The sequence below is a fragment of the Amblyomma mixtum genome, chromosome 4 (assembly GCF_055824585.1).
Source record: "Amblyomma mixtum isolate Tamu chromosome 4, ASM5582458v1, whole genome shotgun sequence".
NCBI lineage: Eukaryota > Metazoa > Arthropoda > Arachnida > Ixodida > Ixodidae > Amblyomma > Amblyomma mixtum.
Window position 1 is genome coordinate 67,736,451 of NC_143015.1, and position 19,414 is coordinate 67,755,864.

Below are 19,414 nucleotides of genomic sequence, written 5' to 3' on the forward strand. Positions count from 1 at the left end.
CTAGACCTTCAAAAAAATTGGCACCGAATGAAGTATTATTTTGAAAAAGCGTGCTCTATTAAAGAAGGAAGGAATATATCAGTATCAATTTTTTCTGCCGTTCATTCCAAATATTCGAGGAAGAGCGTAATGCTCAATATGCTGTAAAATCTTCATTTGGCAAAACTCAAACGTGCTTTAAACCTTATTGCTTTCGGCCACAGCGAGAATCAATTTCTTAACATCAGGGCCGCTCTCAGTACAAGGGACAGACAAGAGCTGCGCATGAGTCACTGCTTTCAATATCGGCAATCAAGGCGCGATTGCTGGAAATTGCCTGAGCCCTGCCAAGCCGCCAAAATTTAGAGGCCTTGTCAGATATAAACTGTGTCATGCGAATCAACTCCGTCCAAGCGTTGCACGCGATATCTGGTGCACACTGATCGCGGCAGCATTGTAGTGGGCGGGGTAACCCCCGAGCGAGATCTTACGATGTTTGTGGGTTTTTTGTTCTCTGTGAAATAAATAAACTAAACAAAACTGCCGCCACTGGCATGTGAACTGACCAGCTCCCCTGGCCAGTGCACGAGAACACTATGCTATCGGCGCATTTTTTTCTTTGATGCCTGTTGGGCCGATAAAGTCCATGTCGCTGCAGTCCCCTTGTCACAAGTCAACAAATTTCTCAGATTATTGCGACAACCAACCACATCACAAAACCGTTAGAGAAGTCTCATTGAATTACTTACGCTGTTCTCATCGACACAGAAACAGCAAATTCATCAGGCTAGCCTAAAAATTTTGATGTCGCATAGTTGTAGGGCAAAACATCGCATGTTATCGCTCGCAATTATAATCGCACAGACTGGTTCCAAGTGTAGCGCGAACAAAAGGAGAGACTGGGCATCCCTGTCACACTAACCAGCGGACTGGGATGTTTGCTTCGGTCATTAATAACTAATAATCATAGTTAATAATTAACCTCCAGCTGCATTCGTTATAAGCCATGTGTGATCGCCTGCGGCGATAGCCTAAAATAAAACTCGAATTTCTGCGGAATTTTAGTTAGGCCATCACCACAGCCGATTCCGCCTCGCGTTGAACTGCAACACATTCTCGCTGTGTGCATTGAAATAGTCGTCTTTATCGACTTCCATCTGCGGCGCAAAGACGCATACCGAGAATTCTCTGTCTTCATCGTCGTCGTTATCGCTCATGTGAGGCTGCTTTAGCACGTTTAAAAAAAATATAGGCGAAAATTCGGAGCCATTTCTTTTTCTTGCGGCTGGTTACACACCGGCGTAGTTGATGGCACATGATGACTTCGATGCTCTCTTCAGCTGTAATAAAACATTGTATACATATATGCGTACACAATAATTTATTAACCTTCATATTTACTTTGTACCAGAAGACTGGAACGCCCAGATTGCTCTGCGTTGAATAATAAGAGCTGAGATGTAATTAATGCAGGAGTGAGTGTTTCAACTTGCTCCGCCCGGAAGTGCCGCGGGACATGATGTAGCACTGTGGAAGTGTCTAGGCGACGGCTGCCTTGATTCCCTCCCATGTCTCCTTGGCGGCCCCCAGTATTTCTTGCGGTCTAAGCGCAAAGGCCAGCTTCCAGTCGAATGTTTGTATGTGCGGCTCAAGCTCGAGGATGAACGCCTTCTTGATGCCGACGCGGTCGTAGGCCCAGTCCACGCTGTGGCCGGATGATTGGTCTGCGAAGTTCCGAAAATAACGGTCATTTAGCGAACACCTTTCTTGTATAGGTTAAACGGAGACTCAGGTCATCACCGCGTTACGGCAACAAAAGACACTTGTCATTAAAAAGAGAGTTTTACAAAGTAAGAAATTGTTCAAATAATAAGATAGTGGTATCGCCGTTACCACATCTTTCTGCTAGCTAGCTATGGCGTCGGCAAAGCATGTGCGTTAGTTCAAATCCACGACGCTAAGCGATACCAAAAATTACTTTCTATTGAGGGCCACCGACTCTTCGGTACAGACGTCACGAGATCGAATAAAGTGGTGGTGAAAAAAGTTGCTCTTTTCTTTTAATCCAAAATTTTCAGCAAGAAATGAATCCTTTGCCGATGAAAAACGAAAGACTGCAAGATCCGTGAAGAACCATAAAATACCTTTTTACTGAAAAAAAAAAATTGCATGGCGTTGCACTCGATATTCGTCTTATATTGCCTACAGCTCCATTTATGGCATGCTGTATAATGTTTATTTTATTTTCTTTTTTAATTTTTTTCGTTCTCTCGGTTTGGAGTGGCAGCTGCTTGGATCACATGGCGAAACCGAGAGTGTTCTCAAGAGAGGTGGCTACTCGACACGCCTGTATAACATTTCATTGTCCAGGGCTTATTGCCGGGGTTTCGTTTGGGACACATTACGCTGACATAGTTGACCCCGTCGTTAAGATGTGTTTCTGGTTATTTATTTGATCATGGCTACTTGTCCCTCAAAGCACAACCTGATGAAAGGAGACCTTGCAATATTTATATTTTAAAAACTCCCCTTTACGTCACGTTCATTGCAATAACGAAGTATAGGATATTGCTTTAGTTCCCTTGAGAGAGCTTTATAATACTGCGCATGAGCCCGAAGTAGTGAACGGAGTATTAATGGTACGCAGCGTGCACGTAGCGGGGTGTCGATCTTGTACTGGAGTGTAATACATAACGCTTACAAGTAATACTCCAAGTAATCTTTCAGGTGTTGTTACTGTATTCACGTCAGAGTACAGCTGCTTCCTCTTGCTGAGAATTAAACTGCGTGAAAAATATGTTAAAGTTCCCTGGTTTTTGCTTCGTTATCTTGAAGCTAGTACAATAGCCTTTTTTGACTTCGTGGTGTCCATGAAGAGATAAGACGCTTTATAATAACAAATGCCAGCTGTATTACGTTTTGATACAAACTAAAAAGGCAGAATTTGTTACAAAGGGATTGCTGTGAAAAGACGATGGCAACAGACGGCCTTGTTGGGCACTTACATACGGTCGTCGAAATGGGTCCGAAGTCGAAGTGGGTGTTGCGTACGTTTTTAATGGCCTCCGTCGCCCTTTGTGAGATGTTCATCTGCAAACGGCGAGTTTTAGCACTTAATAAGCTGCACACAAAAAGTGGCATTCCTATTAGTAAGGCCGCCGCGGTGGCTCAGTGGCTATGGTGCTCGACTGCTGGCCCGAAAGACGCGGGTTCGATCCCGGCCGCGGCGGCTGAATTTCTTTGGAGGAGAAATTCGAGGCCCGTGTACTGTGCGATGTCAGTGCACGTTAAAGAACCCCAGGTGGTCGAAATTTCCGGAGCCCTCCACTACGGCGTCTCTCATAGCCTTAGTCGCTTTGGGACGTTAAACCCCATAAACCAAACCAAACCAAACCTATTAGTAAGAGAGCTCGTGTTATAAGCGCATGATAACATCCGAAATAAAATTGGGCAGGTCGTTCTTAGCGTGTGTGTTAAAGTCGGTTCGAAGCAGAACGCTACCTTGTTATTTATTTCAAATCTACTTAATTTTTACCCGCGCTTTATTCGAACTGGCGCCTTAGTTCCGTTAACGTCACATGCGACAAATGGAGTAGCACCCCGCATTTCGATCTAATCATTATTTGAAGAAAGTTTCCCCAAAGCCCTAAAACATTTTTCTGTAAAAAGCAACGTTTTGTAATTCAACGGATACGCTATTCGCAAAGAATATAGGTCTGCCGCGAACCTCAGCGGACATTAATAACAAACACACACTATTCCTCTGCGGCAGGGCAATAGCAGTTGCTAAATGTTGTCTTGTACCGCTAAACAGAAAGACAATCACAGAACGAAATTAAAGCGCAAGAAATTTGACGCCACTGACCTCTTCATTAGAGTGAAGCACGAAAACGTTCACAGCGTTCATTAAGGAAACTTAAGAGAAATGTAGCATGGGCGTACAGGGAGTAAAGTAGGGGATGGGATGAGGAAGTTTTCGGCGATAAGGTGGCCGCAGCCGACACAGGAAAGCGTTGATTTGAGGTATATTTGAGAGGCCTTTATCGTGTATGAAGTCAGACCAATTATGACGATGATAATTATGAAAATTTTTAGTGGAATTGAAGAGCTGCCTGCGGGTTATAGGCTGTTCTTGCGTACTTCTTTTTTTTGCTTTTTTTCTACTAGTGTACTTTAGTAAGGCAGCCTTTTGTTTTCCACTGCGCTTTTTGATCTGATCTCCGACAAGGCCAGCCATCAAGGCGTGGTTTATGTGTCCTCTTTAGACTGGGAGATTAACCTTGCCTTTCGGCTCAGCAAGACCAGCTCCGGTGGCGCATTCTAGCGAACACTTACCAGAAGGTCGTGGTCTGGACTGGGAGTTTTGGTGTAGCCGTGCGGGAACATCCAGAGCAGGCCGAAGCTGTGCATGGCAAAGTAGAACTCCGCGCGGCCTCTGATGCCATCCAAGGCGTCCCTGAGGGCCCGCACTTCGGGCTCCGAGAAGGGACTGTCGCCGCAGTACATATCCGAACAAGGGTCGTCGCTCGATTTGTGCTCTGCAAAGCGCGGCATCGACATAACCGTTGCTTACCAACTCAACATGTCAATCATAGCAGAGAGCGCCAGAGAAGACTCGACATAGCCGCCCTATGCTGGATATGCAGCGCTCTGCGAAGCCTCAGAGAGCGTGTTCGGGAAGGTTTGAAGGAGTGGAAGTCACATTAAGTCGGTCTCCACGTCTTCAGCTAGGTATAGGAGAGTGGTACGACGAGTAGTGAGCTTTTAGGGGCAGGAAAGCTCTTGAAGCTGTCCCTACTGTTTATTTTATCAGAATTGCGTTCCCTATCGCACCTTCGGTTCTCTAAGGAAAGGAGCAAAGATAGCTTGAAATGCTCGATGAGAGCAAGGATTTTGTGGCAAGCGAATATTGGCTGCGTTTTTTCTTCTCTGCCTACGCTATGAGCTTCTGACGAATCTGATATTGCCAATCGTTCATTTCAATTGTGCCTTTGCACCCTTATGTCGGCAGCCTGGTCTCGCTTCGCCGAGAAGGTTTCCAAGAAGTCAATACTTTAATCAATAACTAGATCACTGACTAATCAACAAGAAGTTTGGAAATTTTTGTGAACACTTAATCAACAAATGATCCAGTCGACATACACAACAGTGATACACCGCAGAAACAGTTCTAAATTTTTCCACACGCGCTTTTTCGCTTCCATCGTGGGGACTTCCTAAATATCTCTGGGTTCGCGGCGGTGGCTCAGTGGTTGCGGTGTTCGGCAGTTGACCAGAGAGATGCCGGTTTGATCCTGGCAGCGGCGGTCTCATCTCGATAATAGTGAAACGCTGAGGCCCATGTACTATGCGATGCCAGTGCACGTTGAAGAACCCCAGGTGGTCAAAATTATCCCTAGTCCTCCACTACGGTGTCTCTCATAGCCTGAGTCACTTTAGGACGTTGAACATCATGAAACCAAACCAAACATCTGAGCATAGCGTTAAAGAGGGGCTGTGGTTAATCACGTGTTGGTCAAGCTTGGGCTTTTCTCTGGTAACCTTTTTTTTATCAGCTATCACATGATTGTTCAGTTCCATATTGGTTGTGAGCATCGTTGCCGATGAAAAGGTGCGAAATGCCTGCATGCATATGATAAAAGAAGCTAACATGTTATGAAACCCTATACTTACTGCAGAATTCGCCGATGTCAAAGTTACGGTTGGCGTCAGTCCCTCGGCATTCGCTGTTTACGCGACTCTTCGAGCGAGTCTTCCTCCATAGGCGTTCCTGTAAGAACGACGATAGTTTGAAGTTCCTTCAAGCATTACAGCGAGAACCTACGAGGTCTGAACGTTGTAGCCCACATGAATTGACGCCATCTATGATCAAGTTGGCTTCGCTATGTGAACAATTTATGTTAGTCGCGAGACTTCTGGTTACCCGCGGCTTGTTTAAGCTCCGCTATTTTAACTGCTAGTACCTAGCCTTAATTTGGTAGATTAGATATCAACCTTATTGTTATAATTCTTCCTCTTTCTTTTTCTAGACTATGAGCACCTTGTCTTAGTTTGGTAGATTAGACAAACTTCACTGTTAGTTTTCAGTAAACTGTCTGTAAACACTGTCTCCAAAGAGTACTATTCTAGCGGCGCATTTTGCTTCGCCGGTTGAGAAAAAGCCAATGGGGTATTTGTTTATCGTTTCGTCATTACATTAATATTCCAGTCGTAACAGCTGAGCTTGTTAAAATTTCGCGTAGCCATGACCTACTTGCCTTCTCGGCCGCAGCTACTTTGGCGTGTGGGGACCACTGTCCCCACTGCTCTTTATCGTTTTGCAAAAAGTCCCCAACTTTTTGTGACCTCTCCCAGGGCGCCTTGGTGGAATGCACTCATTGATAACTGAGTTTCAGTGGAGTGTTAAGAGATGCGGCAGTGTGTAAGAAAGATCTTCGGATTTTGTGCTGCCCCAGAACTTGCTTACGCACAGTTAATCGAAGGTTAATTTTTTTTGTCTTGGAACCGATACTCCTATCCGATCCAGCATTTCGTTGCACTCGAGCATGAATGGCGCTCCGTTAAAGATCAAGAATACAGCTTCTCACTGTCTTTCTCTTCGTATTGTGTCTCGTTAGTGTGCAAACATATTCACATGAATCATTAGCCCATCCATCTGTTGATGATTTCGATCTACTGTGTTAGGTGTTTTCAGTTTTCTTCTTAGCAATATATTTAAAGAAGAATTAACGCCGTCGTCAAAATTCAGCTCAGACGTCTTTAGGCTCAGCAGGTCTCAGGCCCTCGCCATCAAGTTCCCTTATAGACTGAGGCGGTTACTCACCGTAGTGTGTGAGTATTCGTAGCCGTCCGGGTTCACGAGTGGATGAATGCGCCATTCGTATTTGGACACCAGACTCTTGATTTCCTCGTCCTTCTCGTACTGCGTCGCCAACTGTTCGGGAGAAGGCCAAAAAAAAAAAGAAATAATCACTGACACTTATTTCACTGAGCGGAAAAGAATTAAAAGGTATCCTACCGGCAATAAAAAAATAGCCTTTCTACGGCTGGAACTAGAGTGTTTAGGTCAGCAACACGCCTACGTGAAGACAGGCGCGCCAGTCTGAGCATCTCAAAATGTTATTAAACTTGTGCTCCGTCTCCAGCTCTACAAAATCCGGTACTTCATTAGCCAACCTTCAATTTTAAGGCTATAAATTGATGGAGTTCATAGCTATTTAAATAGCCCTCGAGAAGAGGATTTTTCGGTGCAGCTGTACCATGCATTCTGTATTCCTCAGAACAACACGCCGCCGTGTGCAATTGAGATTTTTTGACCAACCTTACCTTGAGCATTTCCAACGTATTTTATTGGTTTAAACGTCGAATCTGTATTATGATATGTTCAGTTCTAAAAAAAATCTTTCGGAGTTACTATATTTACTGGCTGTCTTAACCTAAGGTATTTTTAAAGCGCTGTAGAAACTGAAACGTTCTATCCTGAGCATCATATTTGGATTAGAGATTTTGGTCTAGAGTTTCGGCCTTTCAGTTAAAGAGGAATTAAACGTTGGTGTGCGACAAAGTGCAGCCATGCAGCTAAAAAGAAGGAAGCTATTCATCTCTATTATACGGCTAGTGCAGTTGAAGGCAAACCATTAGCGTTTTTCGTTGTGTACTATCGAATACATTTCTTGGCGCTTGAGTATGTTGTTTATTCGAAAACTGTCTCCTTTGAACTGAAATGATAAATCGCGCATAAACGGGGTGAAGAGGAAGAAAACGCATAGTGTATAACATTGACTGTAAGATGCAGGCGTGCACTTGTACGCCTACACAGCCGTGCTGAGCTCCTATTGGCCTCGGCAGCAAGAGCGGGCCGCCTACTGCTAATTACAATGGACGTCACCCTGAAAAGTTCCCGGACGCCTTGTGACCCTGATCGTGGCGTTCTGATTATTGTACACATTATGCTCTGCAGCGCCATTTCACTTGCCTGGTCAATGATGTAGAGGCAGATGGCTGGAGCAATCCATTCCCTGGCGTGGATTCCACATTCGAAGAACACGATGGGCAAGTTGTCCTTCGCCTTGATCTGTAGACAGACAGAGGAAGTATACATCCATGATGGTGAATTAGCACTGACGGTTGGTTTTGCATACTTTGCCATGTGTGCTTTTTTTTAATTATTCCTTCGTGCAGGGACTTCTAAGCTGTACAGAGTGCACGTTAGGCTGGCTGGCTCAGAGAAGTGTGTAATCGCATTTTCTAATCTCAAACTTGTTAAAAACGTAATCACTGCTGCACTGAGTCCTAAGGAATATTGGGCTAAGTATGAGTGAGTAATGATTGCTTTTGGGGCACTAATCGCACTGATAATGCTCTTGGACTACGTGACTAACCTCTGCCCTCATCGAAATGATCACATTTCCGTCCAAAGACAATGTACAATCTGTAGCGTCGATACGTAACTGCAGAGGTTATATAATATCTTGCTTCAAGAATGATATGACGTAACATTCGTGACGTTGTTTTTCTTTCGGCTTTTCTAACCTACGCATTGCTGGATAAATTAAGAGGTTTTTGTATGCTTAACCCTGCATTAGATGGTAATGTATGAAGCTCAATGAAGTGTAATCTGCCGAGGTTTAGCTAGGAAAGTTGAAATAACTGAAACAGAGCCCAACTTAGGCGGAAGTGTCATAACCGCATATTGTTTGCTAAGAGCGCTATCGACGGTTCGAAGTGAAAACTGGGGATTTGGCGGGATAGAGCCAGTTTGCAAGCACGAAGGGTAGGATTGTGCTAAGTAAACCCTCATCTTTTACTCAGCCCTATGCATTTGTAGCGTTAAAGCCTTAGTGTAGTCTACGGTTTTGTTTAATCTAATCGCTCTTGTCATATTGTTTTTCATTGCTCTAAATAGATTTCAAATGGGCGCAGTGCGCAGCTGTATGGGGCTTTCTGTTTCCAACAGTTCTCGACATCTGAGCACTTGCAGAACAGTAGGAAAGGCTTAGGACAACGGACTCCATCTTTGATGATGAATGGTAAAACGTTTCCAAGGATTGCGATAGGTGCGAAGTCAGAGGCGTTAGCTTGGTTAAATTGACCCTAATATTTCGTTCAACGGGTGCCGTTTTACAATTTAAATCATTTTGCGGACTGTTTGCTTACTATGTGTTTATGCTGCTCCACTGCGACCAAGCTATTTAACCAACGTTACTATTATGGCAGCAAACAAGATAGGCTTTACGGCTGACGTTTCGCGCGAACTTTCGATCGCAAAATTTGTGTAGGGCGCGGTGAAGGAAAACATACTACAACAACTTACCTTTCGCCTGAACATACACAACGCAAAAATATATTTTACTTCGACTGAGGGCCCTAAAAGTATCAAAGCTGACACCAAAGTTTGCACAGCTTTTTCATGTCACAGTTTGAATATTTTTTCGCAGCCAGCATGTATAATTATTGGTAAGGTGTAAACAAAAAATAATTAGGGCAGAAAGCTGATTACTGGGCCGTGAAAAATAAGTATTTGTAACCTGTATATTGTTTCCATTGTAACTCTACGATATCCAGATAAAGTTCCGAATATCGTGAACCCGGTTTTATGGGAAAACACTAGCTCAGTGAAAAATATAAGCACTTTGCACACTCACGTGAACACCGATGAGGTCCCGTCCTTCGTACGACCTACCAATGGATGTGAACGTCACGTGGTTGTACTTCTCTGCGTACTCCTTTAGGGCGCTTTTAAACTGAAGTAGGAGAAATAGGATATCCTTATTTTGGTGATACTCTCAGAACACAGAGGGCCTTAAGTGGGACTTCTGTTATACGTATGCTGTATTTACCATCGCGGTTACATAAATACGCAAAAATAATGGCTTCAAGAAAATTAGAAAGCAAGCCGTGATGTTATTGCAAGAAACGAAATGTTAAAAAGGCTGTAGCAATCCTTCTCCAAAATGCAGTGCACAGAGGGCTGCACGAATGTCCTTCAGAAAGGACATTTTTTAAACAGATGGCGAAAAGAGAGTACTTCTAATCAGCAGTCTAAACAATAGGAGAAATTATTAAGGGATTAGAAGAGGCGAAAAGTATTTCTTTATTAAGATGTGCTTGCCAAGAGTCGTGTGAACTGTTCTGTAGAGCTGTATTGAAACTACTACAGGATTAAAATAAAGAGACAGATTTGTGTGAAGCTTACCTCTTCATATTTCAGGTACTTCTGGAAGCGCGAATTCTCCGTCGAGTATGTTGTGAAGCGCATCTCTTTGCGCTCATTGTCGATCAAACTGTAGAGATAGGAAAGAAAAAGAACAAACGAAATCAGCTCTGATCTATGCTGTAAAAAAAGTACAACTTGCCGAAGTGATGCTGCGTTTCTTTTTGTGCGCAAAGGACTGTGTGTCCATTCATTGTATATATATGTCTTTTCTTGCTCGATTGTAGTTTGGCGTCGGCTCTTTACGTGAGCGTCACCTTCTGTTTGTGTCAGTCCTAAGGAATGCTGTGCGCATGTTCAGATTGTTATTTGCAGATTAAATATTGCTATTTGTTGATTAAGTAACACATTAAGCAGATATCGATTATCTTTGGCAATGGAACTCCATTTCATTTAGTGAAAAAGAAGGTTTCGTGAGCTCAACTAATGCTGCTTACAACATTTCGCCTATTCACAACTTCGTCCAAACCAAGTTAAATGGTCTGTGTTGCTTAGATTGTAGATTAAAAAAACAACTCAATGCACCTTTAGATGAAAGTGCATACAAGGATGATAGGCAAAGATGATAGGATGATATTTCTACAGTGTCGTATATAAAAACCCTCGGTATAAGATCTTCAAGTGTTTGATTTTAGAACGTACTGTGCATTACTTTTGGCGCCTTTGAAACCAAGAGGTCTTGCAAGGAGAGAACGGAGGTTGGCACCTCTGGGCTCCCATTTAGAGGTATAAGACATCTTGCAAACGCCTTTTAATGCCTGCCCTGCCGCGGTGGCTCAGTGGTTATGGCGCTCGGTTGCTGGCCCGAGAAGACGCTGGTTCGATACCGGCCGCGGCGGTTGAATTTCTTTGGAGGAGAAATTCTAGAGGCCCGTGTACTGTGTGATGTCAGTGCACGTTAAAGAACCCCAGGTGGTCGAAATTTTCGGAGCCCTCCACTTGGTTTGGTTGGTTTATGGGGTTTTAACGTCCCAAAGCGACTAAGGCTATGAGAGACGCCGTAGTGGAGGGCTCCGGAAATTTCGACCTCCTGGGCTTCTTTAACGTGCACTGACATCACACAGTACACGGGCGTCTAGAATTTCTGCTCCAAAGAAATTCAACCGCCGCGGCCGGGATCGAACCCGCGTCTTTCGGGTCAGCAGCCGAGCACCATAACCACTGAGCCACCGCGGCGGCGATGTGCCCTCCACTACGGCGTCCCTCATAGCCCGTGTCGCTTTGGGACGTTAAACCCCAATGAACGCGTAAACCAACTTTTTAATGCCTGAATGACAAGCTATGCGGCATGAATACTTTTCACCGAGGCAGCATACAATATACATTACAGTTTACCAAGCAGATGGTAATGCCTTACTCTTGAACGTTGGAGCTCAGCGTGGTCACGGCCATACCCGACTGCGTCACGGCGGCGGCAAATTCGTCGGCCACTTCCGGTCTCAACCGTAGCAGCTCTGATGGTCGGAGGTCATTTGCTTCCTGCCAGACATCGGCCTGCGGAGCAGAAATTAAGATGATGCGGCATGCATCGGGGCAAAAAGTGCCGGCGCTTGGATAGATGGACTAAGTCTCATGCAAAATATTAATACAGTAATAATTTCCCAGTGATAAAAATTCCCCAAAATCCTCCTACATGCTCTCTTTAGATTAGGCAAATGTTGCCTTCCTCCATCATATGTGTACCCTTCCTCCCCCCCCCCAACACACACACACACATACACATACACACATATACCTGGTGTTGCAGCAAACGTCAACTAAAACTTTTTAAAATAGGCTTTGTCAGGTATGAATAATGCCTGCGTAGGCAGACATCAGAAAACATGTAAATAATGTAACTAGTTAGCCTCGCTTTACTAATTTCAGATAATTCACTTTTTAACTATAGCAGTTAGGCTACCGGTTGCAATGAGAGACTTGTAGCCGGTCGTAAGTAATAGCCATATCAGTTTTCAGAATTTCGAAAGCGCGATTGCCGTCGCCACGGTGGCTCGACAAAATTTGGCTTTTTCGACTAGTTACGTGCATTGGAGTGGTTGCTTTGCCTACATGCTTTCAAAACCTCGCGTTTTTTCGCACTGTGCAGCCATATTTTGTCGACCCACAGCAGCAAGTGTAATCGCGTTTTCAAAATTCTAAAAACTGATATGTTTACTACTAAGAACCGGTTACAAGTCTCTCATTGCAACCAGTAGTCTAACGGTTCTACTTAAAAAGTGCGTTATCAGAAGTTAGTTAAGCGACTAACTAGCTAACATTATTCACATGTTTTCGGATGTCTGGCAACGCAGGTATTTTTGTGCAGCATAAGCCGCCTTCATACCTCAAAAAGTCTATTTAAAAAAAATTTGGTTCACCTACGCTGAAACGCCTTGTATACGTATGCTCTTAAATCTGCATCCAGTTCCAGACAGACCATATCTTTTTTTTTGATATTGTGAAATTATTGTCTGGCTGGATAGCTAACAGCGTGGGGTTCCCCACCTCCATATGCGTTGCCCTTGCTGATATGGAGACGAGCATTCGATTGTTTAGCTCACCTGAAATCGCTCCTCCAGTGCCGATAAGAGACTGACGTGCGCCGGTGTTTTCGGGATCACAGATACTAACCGGTGCCTGGAATCAAAGGGGAGAAGATTTTCTGTAGCTGTTTTGCAACGCATGTTATCAGTGGGCTGTAAGTCTATGCGAGTTGTTATTGGCTTAAAAGCCCTGCGGTAAAAGCATTCGTCACTTTTATTCAGCGTTGCATTGAATTTACTCGTGTTCACTTTCTTGCACAGAGGCATCACAATATGCGAGTAGATTTAGCGTAGAGCTGGAAGTTCCCCTGTAATTGAGGAATCGATGGGAATAGTCGGCATATATTTATGAGCGATTTACATTTGTCATGTTACAAGAGTTTATAATGAGGAAACATTTTTGAGCAGCGCTTTGCACATTAGTTTCATGTTTACATAATTTCATTCATAGCCCACTGTGAATTTTAACAGATTCCTATTAAACTTGCCACCTTTAAAGGGTTACACTGTGGGTGTTGCCATACATTTTCATCTTCGAAATACGTAGCGCGAAAAACAAGACACAGGCAAGGTGAAGACAGGACACGAGCGCCTGTGTCTTGCCTGTCTTCACCTTGCCTGTGTCTTGTTTTTCGCGCTACGTATTTCGAAGATGCAATTGCTCCGACTAGCTCAGTTTAGCTTACTTGCCATACATTGCCGTGCTGAGAACAAACATTCATTTTTATGCAGAACATGCAAAGCACACAACATGCACAACTCGAGAAAGGTTTCATCCAACCTTTCTTTGTCCTTGTTCACCCAGCTACAATCCACTCCCTCCGGCCACCCCTCCTCCTCCCTATTTCAACGATGCCTTTTGTGGCACCCCCCCCCCCCCCCCACACACACACACATTTAGCTGCATGAGGAGATTTACTATCTAGTGACGTATTCAAAACCGCCCTGCCACCCTAAGAGGATCTCAGGTGGTCGCCCAATGGCCGGTGGCTTGTAAAGAAATGGCGGTCCATCGGAAATCATTTTTTTTTTTTGACTGGAGGGGATGGAGGAGGTTTGATATGTCTGTTTAATTATAATCTCCATTTATTTATTCATTTATTTATAGCTTTTTCTTCTTCATGTTATAAATATTTGGTTAAGATGATGTCTTTTCCGACTGACATGTACAGGGAACCTAAAAAATAGCAGGAGGGCAGAGAAAGCTTGCATCACTGCAAGCTGTAGCAGCATATACATACCTCTCAGCACCTGTATATATCGCCGGAATTCAATTACTTATTTCTGATGTATATGCACCGTATGCACTTACAAATGTGCATGGGCTATACAAGCGGGTCAAAAGAAGGTGAAAATGTACATTGTGTACTACTTTTCTTAATATATCCTGCTGGTTTATAAACAAGGAAGGCATGCATTTCATGCCCTTGTTGCGCGGAGAGTTAAAATGTTAAGTAAGACTTCGCACGCCTTTTGCTTGGTTCAAAAACATAAATTCTTCATACGCTATCAGTAGCGCATAAGGTTTCCTTAGTCGTCAAGGCCTTATTGATCTATCATGATGGACGCCTGAGGCAGGTACCCATTGTCCTCATATGTTACTACGATAACTGCTGGTTCCGTTTGGAGAGGTTAACCTAGTTTTCTGAAGGCATGAGGATAGAATTTTTTCGTTAGTGAAGGGGCTTTATTAACACACAATGTTTAGCCAAGTTTGTCAACCGAATTAGGGTTGACCAAGGCAAGGTCGGATAAGTGCATAGTACCTAATGTTTTGCCTCACTTTTATTGACGCGTGGGTTTCCCATACTGTGATTTTAAATGGAGAAACCAATCATACATCTACCAAGGCCAATCACTGTAACTACAACGATACCTGCTAGTTTCGACTGCAATAGTCAAGGCATGATTGCCCGAGCGCGAGGCTCTAAAACACATTTTCATCCCGGAGCGGCGGCTGCTGCGACTAAAAATATTCCACGCTGTCTGCAGAGTACCGTTTATTGTAAGCGGTGGCAAACACGCCGTGCAGAATAGTCTCGTACCCAACTGCTATCGCTTAGGGGCGCTAATGTTAGTTCAAGCCATGCTATCGATCATTTACCACCACTGAACAGCGGTAAAATACCTGCGGACATTGAAGGCACGATTTTTCCCAAGCGTGGTGCAGCCCAACTACACGATCGGTACAAATGACATACTTGAAAACTTGTGACGTGAATATGTGAAGCTAGTTGGAGGCAATATTTTCTGTTAAAGTCTTATTAAGCTCGGAGAGTGGAAGTGGTGGGCATCACAGCTTTCAGAAGGCAGGTGCAGAATGCGAAGTGAAGTTTTGAAGTTATTCAGAAACCCGGATTACAAGTGCCAAGTGCAATCACAAAATCAGCTTCGCTCTTGTACACTTTGCATTTCAATTGTATTAGGGATGCGAGGTCTTCTATGCACCTATATTGAAAGTCAGAATCGGCCTTTGAGTTATCAACGCACGACTTACCCAGTGTATTGCACTTGCAGTGTTCTGTTTGATGCCGGTAGCGCCCATGAGAAGCTTATCACGGCCAAAAGTGCCGTGGTTATGCATAAGCGGGCTTGCGCCATCTCGGATGACTGTGCCTGGGAGACCTCCGATGGTCGTCCGTTCCAATAGTTTACGCTCGAACGACGGCGCCTAGAGGTACGTCCTGGGGAGACGTGAAGCCTTTTTGTAGAGGCCACCGAGGCCTTATCTTTTGGAATGTTGCTGTGATACTGCTCCTGACCGCCCACATCTCGCGATTTCGAAATTTTGTTTCTATCCGTGCCCGTAACGCATGTTCGTTGACGTGAGATCCCCTACCTCATGCTCCTTATTGTGCAATCACTTGGACAGCAACTGATACAGACACGGCTGTCATAATTGGTGCTGCTTGGAGATAGTCAACTATATTACTCATGGGCCTGCATTCATATTACGCCATTCCGTGTGCGATTGCTCTTTTCATTGTGTCTTGAGTGTGCGCGGATGAGCTTTTCCGTGTATCTTGACGTTCCGTGCTGATAAGGAATTGTGACACACTACTTTAACGACGCGGGTGGCAGTGACGTACGGCTTCGGAAGGTTGTTGATAAACGAATATAGTGAGCAGAACTTAACGATAATGGTGTTCCAGGAAACGTCTCACAGACGTCCGTTCAGTCGGTCAATAAAAAAGCTTCCAATATATCATAAAGAAGATGTAGGATTGCTATAATAAACGTATATCACTTCACCAATTCTATCTTACTTCATCGCAGTGCTCTGACTCTTCAGCTTCGCAAAGACAAAGGGTGCGCGGTTATTTTAGCATTGCATTGCCTTTATCGAGAAGGTTGCACTCACAATGGAAGCCGCAAGCACTGGCAAAGAAAAGAAGAAAACGCTACTCGTTCCTAAACGTAATGCTTGCAGCGGAAACGTACCTTCACGCCTTCATTACCAACAAATAGGGATCATTTCACTGGTGGGGCAGTATTGGGATTGTAGTCTAGAGGAATGAAAAGCTTCTACGTTCACGTGCTGCCTAACGACGTTGTTGCTCTGGTTGAGGCATAAATATGTTCCCTTTTAATTATTTCTTACAGAAATGCAAACAACACATTAATTATGAACCCTGAGAACTGTTTGTGCGACTAGGCGCACTGCAAAAGTGAACACACGAGGCAGCATAAATCCCTCGAAAATTAAGAAATAGTGAAGACATGCGAAAAAAATCAAGGTACAGATGTACATAAACGTACATTGATGTGCCTTGACACCACAAACTGTGAGCATATGGAGTAAATTCAGAGTAATTAAAAGAACAAGCTACATTAGTAAAGCGAAATTTACTACTAATGATTTTACCGAGGTGTCTGAAAACTATCTTTTACAATGAATGACGGAAGGCTTGGCGAAACGTCTATTTGCTCGCATAATTGAGCGTCAGAAAGGAAACAAGGACGTCCGAAAAACATACAGACGAGGACGATGCTGCACAGGCAACTGATGATTTATTTGAAAACCGCATATTTATACTGAAGAACCGGCATAGCTTCGAAAGATAATCTTTTGTCTTCTGCTTACATCGCCGCGCAGGTATGGCGAAACGTCTATTTGCTACCACTAATTGTGCAGGCGGTTATTTTTTTCAGAACTTTGATACGTGCGTCCGAAAATCTTTCTTCAACCGCATCTACAATAAACATCACGTAAACATCAAGCATGTTAAATCAGCGAGTGCTTCCCGAGGAGCTTCCTAGTTTGAACGTTTGAAGGTTTATTTCCGCAACTAGGTGTTGCGAGGACAGCCAGGGAAAAAGCTGTATAGACAGCTTGAGAGGTCCTGGCTTCCTCTTACAGTGCAGCATTGACGGCGGCGGAATAGGACATCAAACAAATTGTAAGAAAAAACTCGTACGTTCTGTACATAGAATGACACATGTACTTTCAGTAAGCAGTACATTCTGCTTGTAAAAGAAAAAAGAACTATATTAGGTCAAAGAGACTATAAAGGCAAACACAGGGAGGAGAAAATAAAGGACAGCAGAACTGACAGGTGCACTCAAAATGGTAATAGCAAGAAAAAAAAAGAACTACACGAATATTTGGGGCAATTCTTTCAGAGAAATATTGGAGACATCAAGATTCTTGTGGCAGTACAATTGGTTCAGAAGTGTCGGTAAGGTATGCTGCAACATTTGTTCGCCATAGTTTGTACGGCATTTCTTAACATTCCAAGGCTCTGCTGCGCGGGTATCACACACAGTTCTGCTTTGCTCTAACCTAGCAAGTGTAAGTAAGAAGTCATCATTTTTCATTATGGCGAGTTTATATTTATAGCACAGCCTATAGTTATACATGGATTTCATTGGAATAACGTTGTGTCGGTGGAAAAGGCTCGCAGTGTGGAAGAAATACGGCACTTTACATGCAATGCGTATAATACGTTTTTGTAAGACAGTGAGTTTGTTAATATTTTCAGCTGTTGTTGTTGCCCACACCATACATCCGTAGCTGGCTATGGAAGAGAACAAAGAGTGATAAAGTAACATGTTGACTGACGTAGGAAAATTAAAGCAATGGCGGCGCATGATACCAACTGTTCTGGAAAGTTTCTGAACGACGTAATTAATATGGTGATTCCACGACATATCTGCTGCAAAGTAAACGCCCAGAGTTTTCACAGACTGCACAAATTCTATTCTGGTATTGTTTAATTCAATTAGAGGAAGTTCAAAGTGTTTGTGACGTGGATGGAACATGACGGCTGCAGTTTTACTAACGTTAATTCTTAAGTGATTATCAGCAGTCCAAGTATTTATTTCTTTTAAGGTTTTATTAGCTTGATTTGCGAGATCAGCCGTTGAAGTACCCGAAAAAAACAGACTAGTGTCATCTGCATAAATTATGTACTTAGTAGTGCTATCAATGCGAACAATATCATTAATATAGAGAACAAAAAGAAACGGACCCAAAATGCTCTCTTGCGGGACGCCAGAAGCTACCGCTTTCAACTGGGAGCATTCACCGGCAATACTAACAAACTGAGATCTATGTCGCAAGTATGAGGAAATCAGCATATGGGCTATGCCTCTAATACCGTAGTGGTCTAATTTTTTAAGCAGCACAGAGTGATTAACAAGGTCAAACGCCTTTGAAAAATCTAAAAATAAACCAAGTACCATGTTTTTGGCTTCAAAATGTTTTAGTATGAATTCTTTCTGAGCAAGGAGAGCTAACTCAGTCGATCTATTTTTACGAAACCCATATTGAGCGGTAGTGGTAATGTTACATCTTTCAGTGAAGGAGGATAGCCGTTTAAGAATAACTTTTTCCAGGCCTTTGGAAAACACAGGTAAGATTGATATCGGGCGATAGTTTCCCATTTCATTTTTGTTTCCTTTTTTATACACTACTGTGACTTTTGCCCTTTGCATAAGACGCGGAAAAACACCGGAAACTAAGGATAGGTTGAAGATATGGGCGAGGGAAGGCGCAAGAATGTCGATAGTAAATTTTATGGGCTGTATCTGAAAACCTCATGCATCTGTAGCTTTACTATTATTAAGCGCTAAAAATTCTGTAATTACTTCATTTACTGTACTTCATTTACTGTAAGTTGGCACCGGACGCCGTACCCAAACGTGCTGCGGCCTTTTTGTGAGAAACTATCAACCCTTCTTCAATTATGCGAAGAAGGTGATTAAAACAGTGCTCAGCCGTATGGCATAATTAATTATTCAGAGGAATTGTACACCAAGTTATTCGATAAATTCCTATCAGAGAGAGGAATAAATATTCGTAATAAGAGTCATTTTTGATTGGCATCCTCTCAAGCGCGGCCATATGGTCAAAAAAGAGAGTGCGACCTTTACAGACATATGGCTGTGCTTAGGTGGATTGTAATGTGTAATTACTACATTACTGCAACTGTACTCAACCTTGTTGGATTACCCTAAGTTTTGGACCAGCCCCGTTACTACTTCGGGTTGACGGCCAATTCGTCACCTTCTTACACCTGATACTGTCGCTGGAGTGCTTAATGCTTTTAGCTCCCGTTGTCGGCAGTGTGGTGACGTCACGCCGAGACCGAGAGCCAACATCCGGGCACTGAATTCCACTCATCCGGGCACTGAATTACACTCATCCGGGCATTGAAACGAGAACATCCGGGCACCGTACGAGATTTAACGAGACTCT

At 43.5% G+C, this 19,414-nt stretch overlaps 1 protein-coding gene across 1 annotated transcript; it reads right to left on the reverse strand.

Moving 5' to 3' along the window:
* Positions 1-1,345: 1,345 nt before the first annotated feature.
* LOC149346755 (zinc carboxypeptidase-like) lies at positions 1,346-15,403 on the reverse strand. The gene is made up of 11 exons (XM_089585443.1): positions 15,212-15,403; positions 12,733-12,808; positions 11,550-11,686; positions 10,175-10,262; positions 9,624-9,722; positions 7,955-8,053; positions 6,803-6,913; positions 5,653-5,749; positions 4,315-4,517; positions 2,985-3,069; positions 1,346-1,703 (listed from the first exon to the last, which is right to left on the reverse strand). The coding sequence occupies exons 1-11, from the start codon at positions 15,313-15,315 to the stop codon at positions 1,519-1,521; spliced, it is 1,284 nt and encodes a 427-aa protein (XP_089441569.1). The 5' UTR covers positions 15,316-15,403; the 3' UTR covers positions 1,346-1,518.
* Between the last annotated feature and the right edge of the window lie 4,011 nt (positions 15,404-19,414).